This window comes from Bos javanicus, chromosome 2 (assembly GCF_032452875.1).
Source record: "Bos javanicus breed banteng chromosome 2, ARS-OSU_banteng_1.0, whole genome shotgun sequence".
In the NCBI taxonomy this organism is placed as follows: Eukaryota; Metazoa; Chordata; class Mammalia; order Artiodactyla; family Bovidae; genus Bos; species Bos javanicus.
The window spans coordinates 125945673-125961611 of NC_083869.1; the positions used below are offsets into that span (position 1 = coordinate 125945673).

Here is a 15939-nt window from a genome sequence, read left to right on the forward strand (position 1 = left end):
GGAACTGTCTACTCAGCATCCCCCGCCTCCTGAGCGGGGTTTCTCAGCCTTGGCATTATTGGCACTGGGCGCTGCATAATCCTCTGCTGCACGTTCTTTTTGTACTCTGACTGTAGGATGTTTAGCAGCATCCCTACACTCTATTCACTATATGCCCGTAGAGCTCTTCTAGTTTTCACAGCCAAAATTGTTTCTGGACATTACCAAATGTCTCCTCGGAGGTAAAACTTTCCATGCACCACGCCCAACTGCACTAAACAGATGCACTTTATATTCTAAAGGAAACACGGAAAGAAACAAACAAAGGACAAATAGTACAATGCATTTACAAACTCATGTGTTCACAGGCTTTTTAGAGATATGTGCGTTGTGTGCTAAGTCGCTCCAGTCGTGTCTGACTCTGCAACCCTGTGGACTTTAGCCCACCAGGGTCTTCCGTCCATGGGATATGGGGAAATAAAAGTATAAAAGAGTGTAACAAACTTTGTAAATAGTATAAGACCAATTAAGTAAAAAAAAATTTATATAAGCATTAAAAAAACTGGAAGACTTAATAATAATAATTGTTATTTACTGAACTACCTTACTATGATCCAGGTATTGTATTAATCACTTTACAAAATCACCTCATTTAATCATCACCACAGTTCTCAGCTATTGTTCCTTTTCATAGATCAGGAAATGAGGGGTAACTTGTACATACAGCTGGAGAGAAGATAGATCTTGAAACTAAATTTATCCAACTCTAATGCCCATCTCTTAATGAGCATTCTGCTTCATAATACACAAAAGTAATATTCCAAACAGCAACAATGTTTATCTCTGGATGGAAGAATTAAAAGTGATTTTTGTTTTCTTCTCTATATATTTCTGTCAATTCCATATTTTCTACTATGATATTTACCACTTCTATAATCAGAAAAAAATTTTCAGTGAAAGCTGTGAGGACTACTTGGTAATACAGAGAGAAGGATTATTATAGAAAAAAATATCAAATCAAAATGTGATTACGATTATGTGAAAATATGCAAGAGATAAAACAAAGTATATAAAATGCTAATAGTAACTATATTAGGGAGGTGGGAATAAGATGTAATTTCTAGTTCTCTTTTCCATATTACTATTAATGTAGTCATATTTTATAAGGGATAAAAGTTTATAATGGAAAGAAAACAATAACAATCATCTATAATTTCATTACCTCCAGATAACACTGTTAGTATTCAATAATTTCCTTTCTAATCTTTTTCTAAGATCAACACAATCACTTATAAACACTAATGTGAAGGAACCAAGAATGACACTAAGTTGGACAGGACAGCTAAAAGCTGGATTCAGAACATGATCTTGTGGAAGAAAAGGGAATGAAACTAATATTATGGACTGTTTTTATGTCTGACACAACGAAAAAGCTCAACTTCTGGACTCTAGACCTGACTCTCCATGGACTGGACAGGCCAACACAACACTGGACAAGGTGCTGAGTTTTTCTAAATCGCTTTTTCAAAAAAATATGTATCTATTTCCTATCTACCTCCCACAGCATTTCTCTGAAGATAAAATGAGAAAACGTGTGTGTGCGTGTGTGAGCGAGAGAAAACACTTTGTAAATTCTAAATTCATATACAAAGGTAAGAATCTTAACTGTCCAAGCCAATAGTAAAAACAGCAGTATGAAAGAAATTCAATAGTCTTTTTCCAAGCACCAAGGAAATAGTATGACAAAAAACAACTCCTGTGTGACCGTGTCAATCACTAACCTTGATTCAGATTTCTGTGCCTAATAAAGCTGCTATAAACGAGAGGTAACCTTCAGGTATGACCTACAGAGAAAAACTGTTTATGCCTTGAACAGTGCCAAGAAGATTCTCGGCAGGCAGAGAGTGGAGAACCAGTCATCTGCATCTAGGGTGCAAACTGGAGCTCTTACCTGCAGCTCTGCTTCCAGGCCCAGCCGTCTGATAAAGGGATCAGTGACATGGTAGCGCCGCTCAAAGCTCAGGGCTCCCCGCTCCTGCAGACAGAAACAAACTCATGGGTTCAACTGATTGAAATGTAACATGATTTACTATGTTCCTATTACATATACAGCAATGTGCTGGGCTAGAGCTAGAAAAAGAGAACAAGAAACTGGCCTGCAGGAGCTTACACTATACTTCAGCAGGGATTAGAGAACAGAAGAGAGTATGTAATTAAGCACTAAGTCCTAATTGTTAGGTTCAAAATAACAAACAAACCTGAAACAACAAATAGAATGTTTCCATATTTAGGTTAAAGAAGGTGGGCATCATCTTCAGGACACATATTCCGGGATATATACAAAGGAGAAAAATAACTTGCACAGTCCTCCAATTATGTGACTCTGTGCCTCTAGGAATTAGTCCTGGCCCTTGAGGGCCACCCAGTCTAATGAAATCAAACCAAGAAAATGCCCTGACAAGTGAACAAAGCTGCAAAAGGATGCAGAGCAGAACACGTGACACACAGACTGACGAGCACCAAGTGCATGGCTCATGGGGAGGCTGTGCTTGGTCCTTCTAGATGGCAACCACACCTGATGCTGCAGGCCACTTAAGTTTTTAAAGATTTTTGTCACCAAACCTTTACAAAGAACTTTCTCAGGGTCTTTTAGATTTCATCCTCAAGATTAGCCTGCAGGCAGACAGACATTATTATCGTTTAACAGTTGAAAACCGCAGCACAAGGAGGTGAAATGACTAAAGTCATACAGGTAGTTAATTAGGGCAGTGAGATTCTAAGCTCCTGACCCCAGCCTGGGGTTCTTATTTCAGAAGCACAACTTGTCTTGGTTGAATCTCCTCCATTACACCCGTGTTCCTTTACTGAGGGCCTCCCTGACAAAGTCCGGGCTACATAGCTAAATGAGTGTGAATGCCCAGTCATCTATTCATCTCACAGTACTAGAGAGTCTTCCATGTACAAACCGCAGAGAAGAGGTGCAGGCTTTGGTACAGGAGACTCTCGAAGAAGAGAAGAGTGAGCTTAAGCTAAAGTGGGATTAGGACTCTCCCAGGTTCAGCTGAGCAGCCAGAGCAACATGAAGAAGCTCTCCTTACATCTGCTGTACCCCCACCCTCAGAGATGTCCACACTCGTGCTCCCCTCCCTCCCCAGACTCCACCAATCTCAGGAGCCCAGGTACACGTGCTTGGACAGAGGAATCCCCATGCATCCCACGTTCTTGGGTAAAAGAAGGTCAGAGTCAAGAGACCTCGGCTCCAGTCCTGGGTCTGTCACTGATTAAATTAGTTGTACGACTTCGGGCAAGTCAGAGACTCTAGTCCTCAGTTTATTCAGCTATAAAAGAAACCTGTGGGGAAAAAAGGACCTCATGTTCTGGATCATGGGCCTGGGTTGCTTACCTTTATCTGCCTACGGATGAGGTCTCTAGTTATGTTGACTTTTGCCATCTTCTCTTAATGGGTTCAACAGAAGGACGCTATAGAAGGATCTTCAGGACCCTTGAGCATTCCAGCCAAGCCCAGGTCCACAAGACACACATTTAATTACCTGGGGGAAGAAAAATCATCAAACCTTGAGGGATGGGGAAAGGTGGCTTTGGAGCCCTGATTCCACCCCTAAAATACCCCACCAGCCCACCCAGTAAACTGGCTATCTCCTGTGATTTACGACATGGTGCGCTGGCCCTGCTCCATAGTGTTGAAGAACCTCTGGAGGGTCAAGGGGGCAGGGGAGAAACAGTGATTCACAGCCACAGGAAACACTGGAACAAACACTGAAGGAGCCATGTATGCTTCTCCAGAAAATGGGTGTGTGTGTGCGTGTGTGCATGTGTGTGTGTGACTGAGTATGAAGGAAGATGGAAACACATCCTGAAAGGAAGAACAAGGCATACAGCGAGAAAGATGTCAAGTTTTACTTGCTCAGTATGCATCTGTGGCCACCAGTCTGTAACTTTTAATTATGCTTCAAAATCCTTGACCTTCAGCTTGGCTCTCCCCCAAACAAAATCAGTAACACAGACAGAACATTCAACTGTCTGACAGATTCACAGAGTCAAAGAGTGGAAAGGAAATGTAATGGTGACCATGTCCAACTTTAAGAAAACCTTCTTCAGTATCCTGATAGGTAGATTTTCATACTCAGAACCTCTTGAAGCAAACTATTTCTTTGTTATACAACTCTGACAGAGAAACCGTTTCTGATAATTTATCATTAAGAAAGCACAAAATATGAGAAATAAAAAAGTTCCAAACTGAAGCACACCCATCACAGACTTTGGAAGAGCAAAATAAATAAATAAAGCCACCCAAGTTTCCAATGATAGAGGAACAGCTAAATAATGGATAGCCATATGATATAATGCAGCATTAGAAAGGCTACTTGTGAAAGAAAAATGCTTATATCAGATTGCCTGTATTTTCTTTTGCAATAAACACTATCATCACAGCTATGTTTAAAAAAGGAAATATAAAAAATAACAATTGCCATCTTTAGATAATAAATAGTATGACTGAATTTTTCCTTCTACTTTTTGATGTTTTCAATTTTTTTCTATATAACCACATTAATTTTACAATCAGAAAAAAAAAACAGCTAGAGAAAATAAACCCACAAAATTTTAAAATAAAGTTCTGCCTGTTGTTATGCCCACTTTTTGGTCCTGTTTCTACCTCTGGAGTCACACAGGAGGTCCGGTCTTTCTTCTCCATGATGGCCCTATGACAATGCCTTGGGGACCCATCAGGCCTCTCTGCTAACCCTCCTGAGTCAGCAGGACCCCCTGAAGCCACTTCTGGATCTCCTGGCCCAGGCTTTCCTCCTGCTGGCCTCCTGCAGATCCCTTGTATACCCTCCTAAAACCAAACATTCCCCACCTGAGCTGTGAGCAGACTCCTTCCCTTCCTTTTGACATTTAACCACAAAAGGAGACTCCATTTACAAACACTATGTTATTGGAGATTGCTTTTTTCCCTTTAGTGCTAGGCACACAGTAGGACAAAAAAACAAAACAAAACTTGCTGCCTGATTAGATGCTCCCATTCGGCTTGAATTCTTTGGGGCTTATGTCTCCATGATCTATTTTGGGATTACAAGCTCTTAAAAGGGCAAAAACCTTCCCTTAGAATGTGGAAGCCAACCAGCACTGCGTCTCAGTGAGCATTACTAGGGATATATGGAAGTCATGGGCACTACCTAGGATCACAAGACCTACAAGCACCAAGAACATCCAGGGATGCCATCGTAAGAACTACAATTCTGTGATGGCTTTTCCAGGGGCCCTTGGCTATCAAATTAAAATTATAAATTTGAACAAACTGACATCAATTAAGCACTGGCCTGCAATTGTGTTTATGACTCTGATTTGTGTTATAACAGTCAAAGCCAAAACATTAACAGTAATTGCCCCCACAATCACCATGAATATGAGATGGGGCTTATCACAATGGAAAACACCAAAGTCAGTGAGTATATCTGATATAAAGTAAGACCAGCCATGTGGCCTTGGTCAAGTCTCTTAATCTCTCTAAGTAGGCACTCATTCCTGTGACTCACAGGCACAGGAAGCATTGCAGCAAACAGTGACGGGGCCATGCACGCTTCACCAGAAGAAGGCTCACTTTTTCCTCCCAACACCCTTTTCCTTAGAAGGTTACTGGGAAGGTCAAAAAAAATAATGTAAGTATAAAGCCCTTTCCCTAATTTTATTTTGAAAGGAACATAAATACTTGTATCTGCTAAGAAATAGTAAGTTGCCAAATATTATGTACTTACTATGTGCCAAGAATTATGCTAAGTGCTTTATATTTATTCACCCATTCATTTATTCACTCAACAAGTAAGCACAAGAAGCTTCTACTATATGCCAGGTACTATTCCAGACCTAGGAGACATAGCAGTGAACAGACAGATAAATTCCTTATTCTCAGGGTACCTATATTCTAGCAAGAGGGGATAGATAACAAATAATAATACAAATAAAATAAGACTATATCCAGTAGTGAAAAGTGCTATGATGAAAATAAAACAAGCTGATCAGAGAGTGACTGATGAGCTACTTTTAGACTTGAGGTTAAAAAAGATATAGTGCATTTTGGAGTTTGTCTGGCTGCTCAGCATGTGAACTTCCTTCCTGCATTTTGGGAATTTCCCATCTCATGAGTCTGGTGGGAAGTAGAGAGCCCTCTCACTATGAAGTGAGAATGGTGGAGACAAGATTCTCTTTCTGAGGCTCTCCTATACCTAGTGTGCGTGCATATGGCCTAGGCTATGTCAACAGACACATGAGCCCCAGACCTTAATTGAGATATGCTGTCAAAGAATCAGAGGACCATGGAGAGTCCATGCTGGCAGGAAGGGGTGCTACAGTTGCCATTAGGGTCCAGTCAGCTGGTGGGGTAAGCTACGTAAGTGGCAGCAGTGACCTCACGGACTGGTTCTGTGAATAATTTTGGCTGTGGGTCCTGGCTGCTAACTAATTTCCCTTGTTCCAGCCCATTCTTCAAGTCTGGCTTTGTGGCCTTCCTTGATATTTTGTTGAGTTTCCTTAATATCCTTTTAGGAATCATCTAGAATTGGTTTCTGTTGCTGACAACTACAAATCCAGTCTGATACAGAGGAGTTCTCTGAGAAAATGACATTTAAGCTGAAATGTGAATGGCAAGAAGTCACAAAGATCTAGGGGGATACAATTCTGAGAAGGGAGACAACCAGTGCTAAGATCAGCTCAAAAGCTTGTATGGTAGTGCTGGTTTTATCTTCACTGTACACACGAGGAGACAGTCATAGGTATGAAACAATTCCCACAACGTCACATAGCTGATAAACTGGAGACACAGCAGGGACCCAAACCCAAAACTGTACGTACGCTCTTAACCACTATGTATACATAAATAAACTGCTCCAGTATGCAATTTCCTAGAGTAATGATCACCACAAGAATCCCCAAGTGAAAGTCGCTCAGTCGTGCCCGACTCTTTGCGACCCCATGGACTATGCAGTCCATGGAATTCTCCAGACCAGAATACTGGAGTAGGAAGTCTTTCCCTTCTCCAGGGGATCTTCCCAACCCAGGGATCAAACCCAGGTCTCCTGCATTGCAGGCAGATTCTCTACCAGCTGAGCCACAAAGGAAGCCCAAGAATACTGAAGTGGGTAGTTTATCCCTTCTCCAGCAGATCTTCGGAGAAGGCAATGGCAAGCCACTCCAGTACTCTTGCCTAGAAAATCCCATGGATGGAGGAGCCTGGTAGGCTGCAGTCCATGAGGTCGCTAAGAGTCAGACATGACTGGGCGACTTCACTTTCACTTTTCACTTTCACACAATGAAGAAGGCAATGGCAACCCACTCCAGTGTTCTTGCCTGGAGAATCCCAGGGACAGCCGAGCCTGGTGGGCTGCCGTCTATGGAGTCGCACAGAGTCGGACACGACTGAAGCGACTTAGCAGCAGCCAGCGGATCTTCCCGGTCCAGGAATAGAACCGGGGTCTCCTGCATTGCAGGCAGATTCTTTACCAACTGAACTATCAGGGAATCCCCAAAAGAGCCAAATAAATTGTCATTATTCATTCACTAATTTTCTTAAAACATAAACTGAATTTTTACCAAGCACCCAGCACTGTGCTAGTCATGAGGGAACAGTGAAGGTGAAAAGATACAGTACCTATGCTAAGATGCAAAGAATCAAAGGCAAGGGATTTAGGGAACTTCCTGGTGGTCCAGCAGTTAGGACTCTGTGTTTTTCACTGCCAAGGGCATGCATTCAGTCCCTGGTGGGGGAACTAAAATCCCACAAGCCACAAGGAACTCTAGCTAATATTGGTGTGTGGCTTGGAAATACTAAAAGGAATAAGAAGAGTAAAAGCAGAGAAACCAGGCAAGCAAAAATCACTGCTATTCAGGTAAATGGTAAAATGGAAACTGGGATTTAAAACAGTATCAGACTGGTAGGCAGAGGTTTAAGACCCAAAATGTCAAATTTAACACAACTACTGCTCAGGTGGTATTTTGGTAAACAGTTCCATTCCCATCCTAAGAAGAAATGATAGCACACTGGCAAATAGCTCATTTTGTAACACAGCCCACCCTCTCCTCTCTCAAGGAAACAGTGCCTCTTCACAAACTTTAAGAGGCAGACAAGCATAACTGGAAACACTTTTAAGTAGAGATCATTTAAAAGGCTCACCTCAGGAGAGAAATATACTCAAATGTACAGAGGGCATAACTAGTTTCATACTTCTCAAATACATAAATAATCAGAGCAGTAAATAAAAGTTATATGAATGTGAGATTCAATCATGGTCAAATTTTAAAAGCATTATTTTAAGGAAGGTTCAGAAATAGTCAATTCTACAGAGTAAAGAACTCATAGACATGAAATGATATGAATGAAATATTGAAATTGGCAAAAGGAGGTTACATATGTGTGTGTGTGTGTGTGTGTGTGATTAAACACTAGAAAAGTGTTTAATTCAAGAGAATTTCTATCTCTGGTGCAGTATGCGAATTACATAATATTCAGTTCTGTTGAGGGGTAAAAAGACCAAACTAAGTGACTTCAAGAACCCATAAAGTAACAAATTCAGTGTCTACTTTGCCAGGGACTGTGACAGACTAAGAGCACACAATGTAGGCATAGTTACTGGAGCATCAAAGGCACCCAGGCCATAATCGGAGCTCCAAGGAGAGACTGAAGAAGGCTGACTTTAACTTAGTCAGATGATCAAAATGAATAGCTAGGACAGTAAATTCAGAAGGAACAACATGGAATAATAAATTAAATCTTATACTCATTTATTCACACATCTAAACATATAACAGTAGAGCTAGGCAGACTCCTGGGAAATCACTAATGAAGAATGAAGAGTTTAACAGTTGACAAGCAACTTTTTTGGGGGCTGCACCACACGGCTTGTGGGAACTTAGCTTCCCAACCAGGGACTGAACTGAGGCCATCACAGTGAAAGGGCTGAGTCCTAACCACCAGGGAACTCCCAGACAACAAAAAACTTCTAATGTATCTTCTTCATCCCAAGGATAGCACAGTTAATAAATAAACTCTGATTTTCACACTTAAAGCTCTCATAACATTGAGGGCTAATTTGCTAGCAGAATATGAAAGTTCAAGAAAACGTTCTCCAGCTAGAATACAAAGGTTTAGGAATGGTATTTACTTGTAATTTAAGATACTACAGGCAAACTCCAGCTGATATTCAATGGAAAAGAGGAAGAAAGAAGCCAGTTTTTGTGAATCAGGAATATGAGAAATACAGAAACACCTAAGGCACAGAGGAAAACATATGACTTAATGTTATAAAGAAAACATGAGCTGCTATGTAGATGTTGTATCTTCCAAAGGGTATTCTGTTCCTGGAGCTCTAAAACACCTAGAACTTAACACCATCACTTCCACAGACTTCTAACTTAGGCTACTGGGAAACTTTCTTCAATGGGCCTATATCTGTTACAGTTAAAGGAAGCTAATAAAATTCAGTTTGGAGGACTTCAACTCATACTTCACAATGCAAGTGTTAGTCACTCAGTCATGTTGGACTCTGTGCAACCCGACTGACTGTAGCCCACCAGGCTCCTCTGTCCATGGGATTCTCCAGGCAAGAATGCTGGAGTGGGCTACCATTTCCTTCTCCAGGGTCATAATGCAAAGGGTACCAGTAATATAACAGCTTAAGGTTAACAAACCTAGAACAAAGTACACCTGGAGAAGATTACTCATCTGGAACCAAGGATTAAATGGCAATATGCAAACACGAGGAACCGCCCATTTTAGGTGTGCCACAGTCCTTGTTTGGGCTCTGGTTAATGTAGCAGAAAGAGGAGCAGACTTAAAATACGTAGGCACCTGGGCCTGAATTTCAGCCTCTGGTTGGGCAAGTTACTTAATCTTTCTGAGTTTCAATTTGCTCACGTGTAAAAGAAGGATGCTAACCTCCTTCAATGGAGCACTGTGAGGAATAAATGGTAAAGTATGTATAAAAGTGCAAAATACATACCTGGATCATAGTAGGGGCTTAATAGATTGTTAATTGAAGGCTTAGTTGGACACGACTCAAGTGACTTAGCAACAGCAGTAGTAGTGAAGTGAAAGTCGCTCAGCTGTGTCCGACTCTGTGACCCCATGGACATTCTTCAGGCTAGAATACTGGAGTGGGTAGCTGTTCCCTTTTCCAGGGGATCTTCCCAAGCCAGGGATCAAACCCAGGTCTCCCACATTGCAGGAAGATTCTTTACCAGCTGAGCCACAAGGGAAGCCCAAGAATACTGGAGTGTGTAGCCTACCCCTTCTCCAGAGGATCTTCCCCACCCAGGAATCGAACCAGGCTCTCCTGCATTGCAGGCAGATTCTTTACCAACTGAGCTATGAGGGAATATATGGTAGCCAAACCTAAATTCTAAGACAGGATAACTCCTGTTATCTATGCTCAGTGGCATGGTTACAACATTTCTTCCACATTTCCTTCCCTACCAGAGAGACAAAGCTGACATTGAGGATTCCATTGTGCGTGGTATGGTGGGGCATAGAGAACAGGATGTCTTTATCACCTCTGCTAGCTTTGAAATACAAGATCAGGAGGAAAAAAGTGACTTTGTTCAAAACAAAGAAATTCTATACAAAACTCGTATAAGAATGCATATAGTAACATTATTCACAATAGCTAAAGACAGAAACAACCAAAATGTCCATCAACTGATGAATGGATAAACAAAATGTGGCTTATTCATACAACGGAATGTTATTTGGTCATAAAAAGGAATGAAGTATTGATTCACACTGTAACATGGATGAAAACTTGAAGACATTATGCTAAGGGAAAGAAGCCAGTCCCAAAATGCCACATATTGTGTGAATTCATTTATGTGAAATCTCAAGAATAGAAAAAGCTAGAGAGACAGAAAGTAGATTAGTGGTTGTCTAGGGTTGAGAGAGAAGATGGGGTGATGGGGGGGGGCAGTGATAGCTAAATGGTATGGTTTTCTTTGGGGGGGGGGTGACGAAAATGTTCCAGAATTAGATGGTTATAGAACTGTGACTATATCAAAAAGTGAAGAACTGCACACATTAAAAGCATGGGTTTTATGGTAAGTAAATTATATCTCAGCTATAAAGGAGGAAAAGTCCCCAAACCCTTTCTTCGGTTCTCTACCTCAAAATCACAATTTAAGAAAATTTAGTTCTCACCCTTTCCTTCATTTGTCTCCTAACTTGAATAGCAGTTATTTATGTGGCTTCTTTTTCTTAACAGACTGAAAACATCCTGAGGGCCAACTCTATCTATCTGATTCATCTGCTGACCCCTCCTGGGTCTCCCAAGGAGTGATGTGGGCTTAGCAGGTACCAATATATTAAAACTTGCTGAATGAACAACAGCATGACTGCCTTGCATACAAACAGTGTTTCATACCTATCACAATGCTTCTGTTCATGCTTTTATTTGAACTTCACAATAACCTTGAGAAGAAGCTGGAAAGTTCCTACGATCCCCTTTTAACAAGGGGGAACTGAAGCCCACTGCTACGCAGTACTGAGGGAGAGGCACGGAACTGGGATTAGGGTCTTGTGCTCCAAGCCAAGACCTGCCTCTAACTGGCGGCGTGACTCTGAGTATGGCATTTCATTCCCTCAGCCTACTTACCCATCTGTAAAACGAGAGGTAGACTGAGATGCACTGCAAAATTCGTTCCAATACCATTATCCCAGGACACACTGCTAGGAAGCAGTAGAGTGGAGATTGAATCCACATCATCTGTATTCTCTTTCCTCTGGACTTGCTGCCTCCCACTACAGGGAAGTGCCCCGGCTGAGTGACAACTGACTGACCTCCCTGTCAACATCCTGAATTACGCAAAAGATATATGCAAGTTTCCTCTCTGTTTGCAATGGTTTTCCTACTGGAGCAATCCTATGGGGGGAAAAAAATGCACTTCCAATGCATAAAGGTAATTTGAACTAAAATAATAAAATAAAGTTGGCTGCGGAGTCCAACAGACCTCAGGTTCAAATTCCAGTTCTGCCACCTACTTTCTCTGTGAAAGTTATTTCTAAACCTCAGTTTCCTAATCTATAAAACAGGGATTATAAAGCCCACCTTCACAGAGTGATGAGGAATGGGAGGAAATGCCTGATACTGAGCCTAGCAAATAGTATTTATTGGACATTCTAAGCAGTTTACAAGTACTGTCTGACAGACCCCTCCTCATAACAGCCCTGAGACAGGTACTACTATTATTCTCATTTTATTGATGAAGGACTGAGGCATGGAGAAGTTAACTTCCCAAAGTTACAGTAATTAAATGAGTCAAACTAGATAGTTTATCTCCAGAACCCAGGCTGTTGACTACTAAAAAAGAATTCCTACTATCTTTATTTAGACCACATCCAAGCACTCTTTGCCAAAAGAAACTGTCTCTTATTTCTTAGGGTTAGGCTAAGGCATCAAAATCACCTTGACTTTGCTGGTCTCAAACACAAACTTAAAGCTTGCATTTCAGGGTCATGGACTAAGTTGGCACAAGAACATCTGAGAAAGGTGTGGATGGCAGGACAAGCCCATCAGCCAAGCATCACTGGAAAAGTTCTTTGCCATCTTTGAGGCTCCTGGCTTAAATGATTCCGTATGGAGCTGACTGAAGCATTCTCTGTGAAAGGCCATCTAAGAAATGCTCCACTCTGGGAGCTCTGGATGAAAACTCACCTTGATGTCTTCTCTGTCTGTAGAGTTCTCTATTGCCATCTGAAGTTTTGTAAAAGATTTTCCTGTTCTCAGAACTTTGCTTTTCAGTGACCATACTAATTTATCTGCAGTGTCATAGGGCCACAATTATCTTAAGGTAGTGGAAGGGAACAGAAACAGAAATGGGAGAGTATTCTGATAACATTATCCTTTCTCATTGAATTCAAGAGCATCTGGTCTTGCATTTCACCTTTAACTTGGATCGCCCCAAATCCTGCCACAACTCAACGTACCTCTCATAGGGAAGCCCTTAAGTTTCACCCTCTAATTTCACTTCTAGCAGAAAGGTCAAGGAAAACTAAGTCAATCAATTTGGAAATGTTTCCTTTTTGATTCAATTGCAGTTGTGTTACATCCAGATGTCTAGCTCAAGAGGGAACCGGAAGAGCCACTGGCACCCAAACACTCAGGCCTCAACTGATGAAGCTCCCTGACCAGAAACGCCTGACTCCCATTCTGAGAAAGGCTCTCTAAAAGGTTCACGAATAAGCACAGTTTTATGCTTTCCGAAAATAAAATCTGGAGGTTATGAACAAGGACATAATTTTACCAAGGTCCTGATCCTAACACTGCCTCCAAAGAGCCTGTAGATAGCTACCTGGGCAAGGACAGATCCTCCTCTGCCCCCTTCCCCAAGAAAATGGGGTTAATACCTCCCCAGATGGCTACAGGGAGGATTAAGGGTTATTATTCTTTGCATCCAGCTCTGTCACAGCTCTAGCAGTTATGACCTTGTTCATTCTAAAAGAAGACATTAAATATAAAGATGCAGCACTGATCCCTGAAGCGGACTCTACAACAGGGTGAGAATTTCCATTCCACACAGCCTCCAACACTGCCTCCTATACCCCAACCTGTTGGCTGAATCCTCCTCTTATTCAGGCCTCAAGTTTTTAGGGTATTAGTCACTAATGCCACAAAGCCCTTTGTGGAGTCAGCAGCTATTACTAATAGCACCAAGAATGAACCCCAGAACTACTCTCAGGGTTTCTGGCAGGCCTGAATTCACCCTGAAGAAACCAAAGTCCCTTCACCCCCAAACCCAGGCCCTTGATGGGCCATAGACGAGATCTAATGAAAAGCAAATATTACATCAGTGAGTCCTCACAAACCCACTGTAGAGTAGGTGGTCATTTCACAGATCAGAAAAGCATAGCTCAGAGAGAACATTTGATTTACTCCAGGACACGCATCTAAGAAGGTGCACACGCAGCATCAAGTATCAGCCCTACTATTACTCCCTGTGTAACCTCCAGCGTATCTGTCAACTTTCTGGATCCTCAGCTTCCTCATCTGTAGAGTGGGAATAGTGATAATACTTATCACTAGGACTAAATGAAATCTTGGAAGAAAAGTGTCCAGCAAGTACCAGACACAAAATATTCAATACATACTAGTTATTTACGGATCAAAACAATAGGAATTTTATATAATTTTCACATATTAACAGTTTACTAAAAAAAAAAAAAAAACTTGTCCAATTAACTACATAAGTATGAACTCCTCTACCATATCTTTGATAAAAAGTGGCAAAGCCTCTGCTTGAATACTTCCAATGATGGCTAACTCACTCCTTCACAAGGCAGCCCATTTTGTTTTTAGAAAGCCAAATTCTCTCCTGTCACGCCAACATCTACCCTCTTGGGATTTTCATCCTCTGATCCTAATGCTGCATTCCAGAATCACACAGAGAAAAGTCCAGGTCCCTTTCCAAGGACAGTTCTTCAAGTATATGTCCCCCAGGCTCTTAGCTCTGGTCCCTTCAGCTCCTGATCAAGTGTCACGATTCCCGAGGAGACAGACCTGGGTCTGAATTCTGATCCTTTCACTTACTAGTTGTGCGGCCTTAAGCAAGTTATTTTACCTCTCTGAACCAGTATCTTCATATGTATATTAGGAAAAATGATTTTCGCCTCACTGGGTAGTCATGAAGGTTAAATTAGATAAAGTAAAAACACTACTGAGCATAGAGTCTGACATATACCAGGCCTTCAATAAATGTCAGTCACTTTTTAGGATGTATTCCAATTAGCAAATATCCCTCACAGTAAATGAGCCAGAATTAAATGTAACACAAGGGACTGGTTTCTGATGGGAACTATCGAGGCTTGGGTTTTTGAAGAGCTTTCTTATTATACAGCTGAGAAGCACGCACAGCCCAAGAGTTATATGGGTTTGGCAGCCCAAAGATGTGGTGGAGAATCTGGAAAGGTGACAATGAAAGAAGAAAGGAAACAGAATGGATCATTAAACCAGTCGCCCAAAAGAAAAGGTAAGTATCACCACACTACGCGTTGTCTATGACTCCCTCTCTGAGACCCAGGACTGCACATACAGGCTATATTCCTTAATTCAAAAAAGAGAGAAGAAAAATAATTAAAGAATAATTAAAGTCACAGTTCTGGATCATCCCATGCTGGGATGATCTGGAGAGGGATCTGTAGCCTCTCCAGAGCTACAGATGTTTAGCAGGGGGCTTCTTCAGTTGTAATCTGCCAGATTCTAAGCCCAGGTGTGTGAAAATATCCTTCACAGGATGTCTCATGAGTTCTTGCCAGCTAGGAAAGCTGTTTGACTACTTTAAAACTCAAAACTGGCAAATCGTCAATGAGATCATCACCACAAGCATTACACATATTCTCTTTCCTTCAGTGACCCCAAGGGAAGGAGTCCCAGGCACAAATATGAATTGCTGTTCAGTTATTCCTCAAAGTTGACCCAAAGCACTGCTTCTACAAACAGGGATGTGACTTGAACACAAGTGCCCCCAAGCAGATTAAAAGAGGGAAGGATCGCTGGACTCCAGAACTGAAGCAGTGTGATGACAAACTACGGCAGAAAAGGTTGTTTTCCCACCTACTAATGAAACACAACAGCTTGCAAGGAAGAAATTGATTGTCAGTCTTTAGACTCGGCCCAAGGAAGCCCTTCTAGTTACTCCTTGGCATGTGAGAGAGGATCTAGTTATTACTATACTCAACAGCCAACAACCTCTTTAAAAACAGAAGAATTACAAAGAAGAAACCAGAATTCAAACCAAAATAGCCTTAAGTAGTTCCTTCAACTTAGGAACAAAGACTAGCCAGTCAAGAAGGACTGCAAGATACAGAAAAGTTTAGTGAGGCCACTGGGCATACCTGTGCCCTAGGTGGGGATTTCATAATGCCTTTGAGTCAGGAGGTGACCTCAGAATAGTCTTCTCAAAACT

The 15939-nt window shown here is 41.5% G+C and overlaps 1 protein-coding gene across 8 annotated transcripts in view; it reads right to left on the reverse strand.

Moving 5' to 3' along the window:
• Positions 1-15939, reverse strand: part of WDTC1 (WD and tetratricopeptide repeats 1) — a 66557-nt gene that overhangs the window by 49046 nt on the left and 1572 nt on the right. For 7 of the 8 annotated variants that reach the window (XM_061391805.1, XM_061391772.1, XM_061391815.1 and 4 more), the window contains exons 2-3: positions 3383-3530; positions 1931-2014 (exon numbers count right to left, since the gene is read on the reverse strand). In XM_061391805.1, coding sequence (XP_061247789.1) covers positions 1931-2014; positions 3383-3430 — 132 coding nt within the window. In that variant the 5' untranslated portion in view covers positions 3431-3530. Of the gene's footprint in view, positions 1-1930; positions 2015-3382; positions 3531-12692; positions 13568-15939 lie in introns of those variants that run through there. The other variant, XM_061391765.1, reaches the window with a different exon arrangement.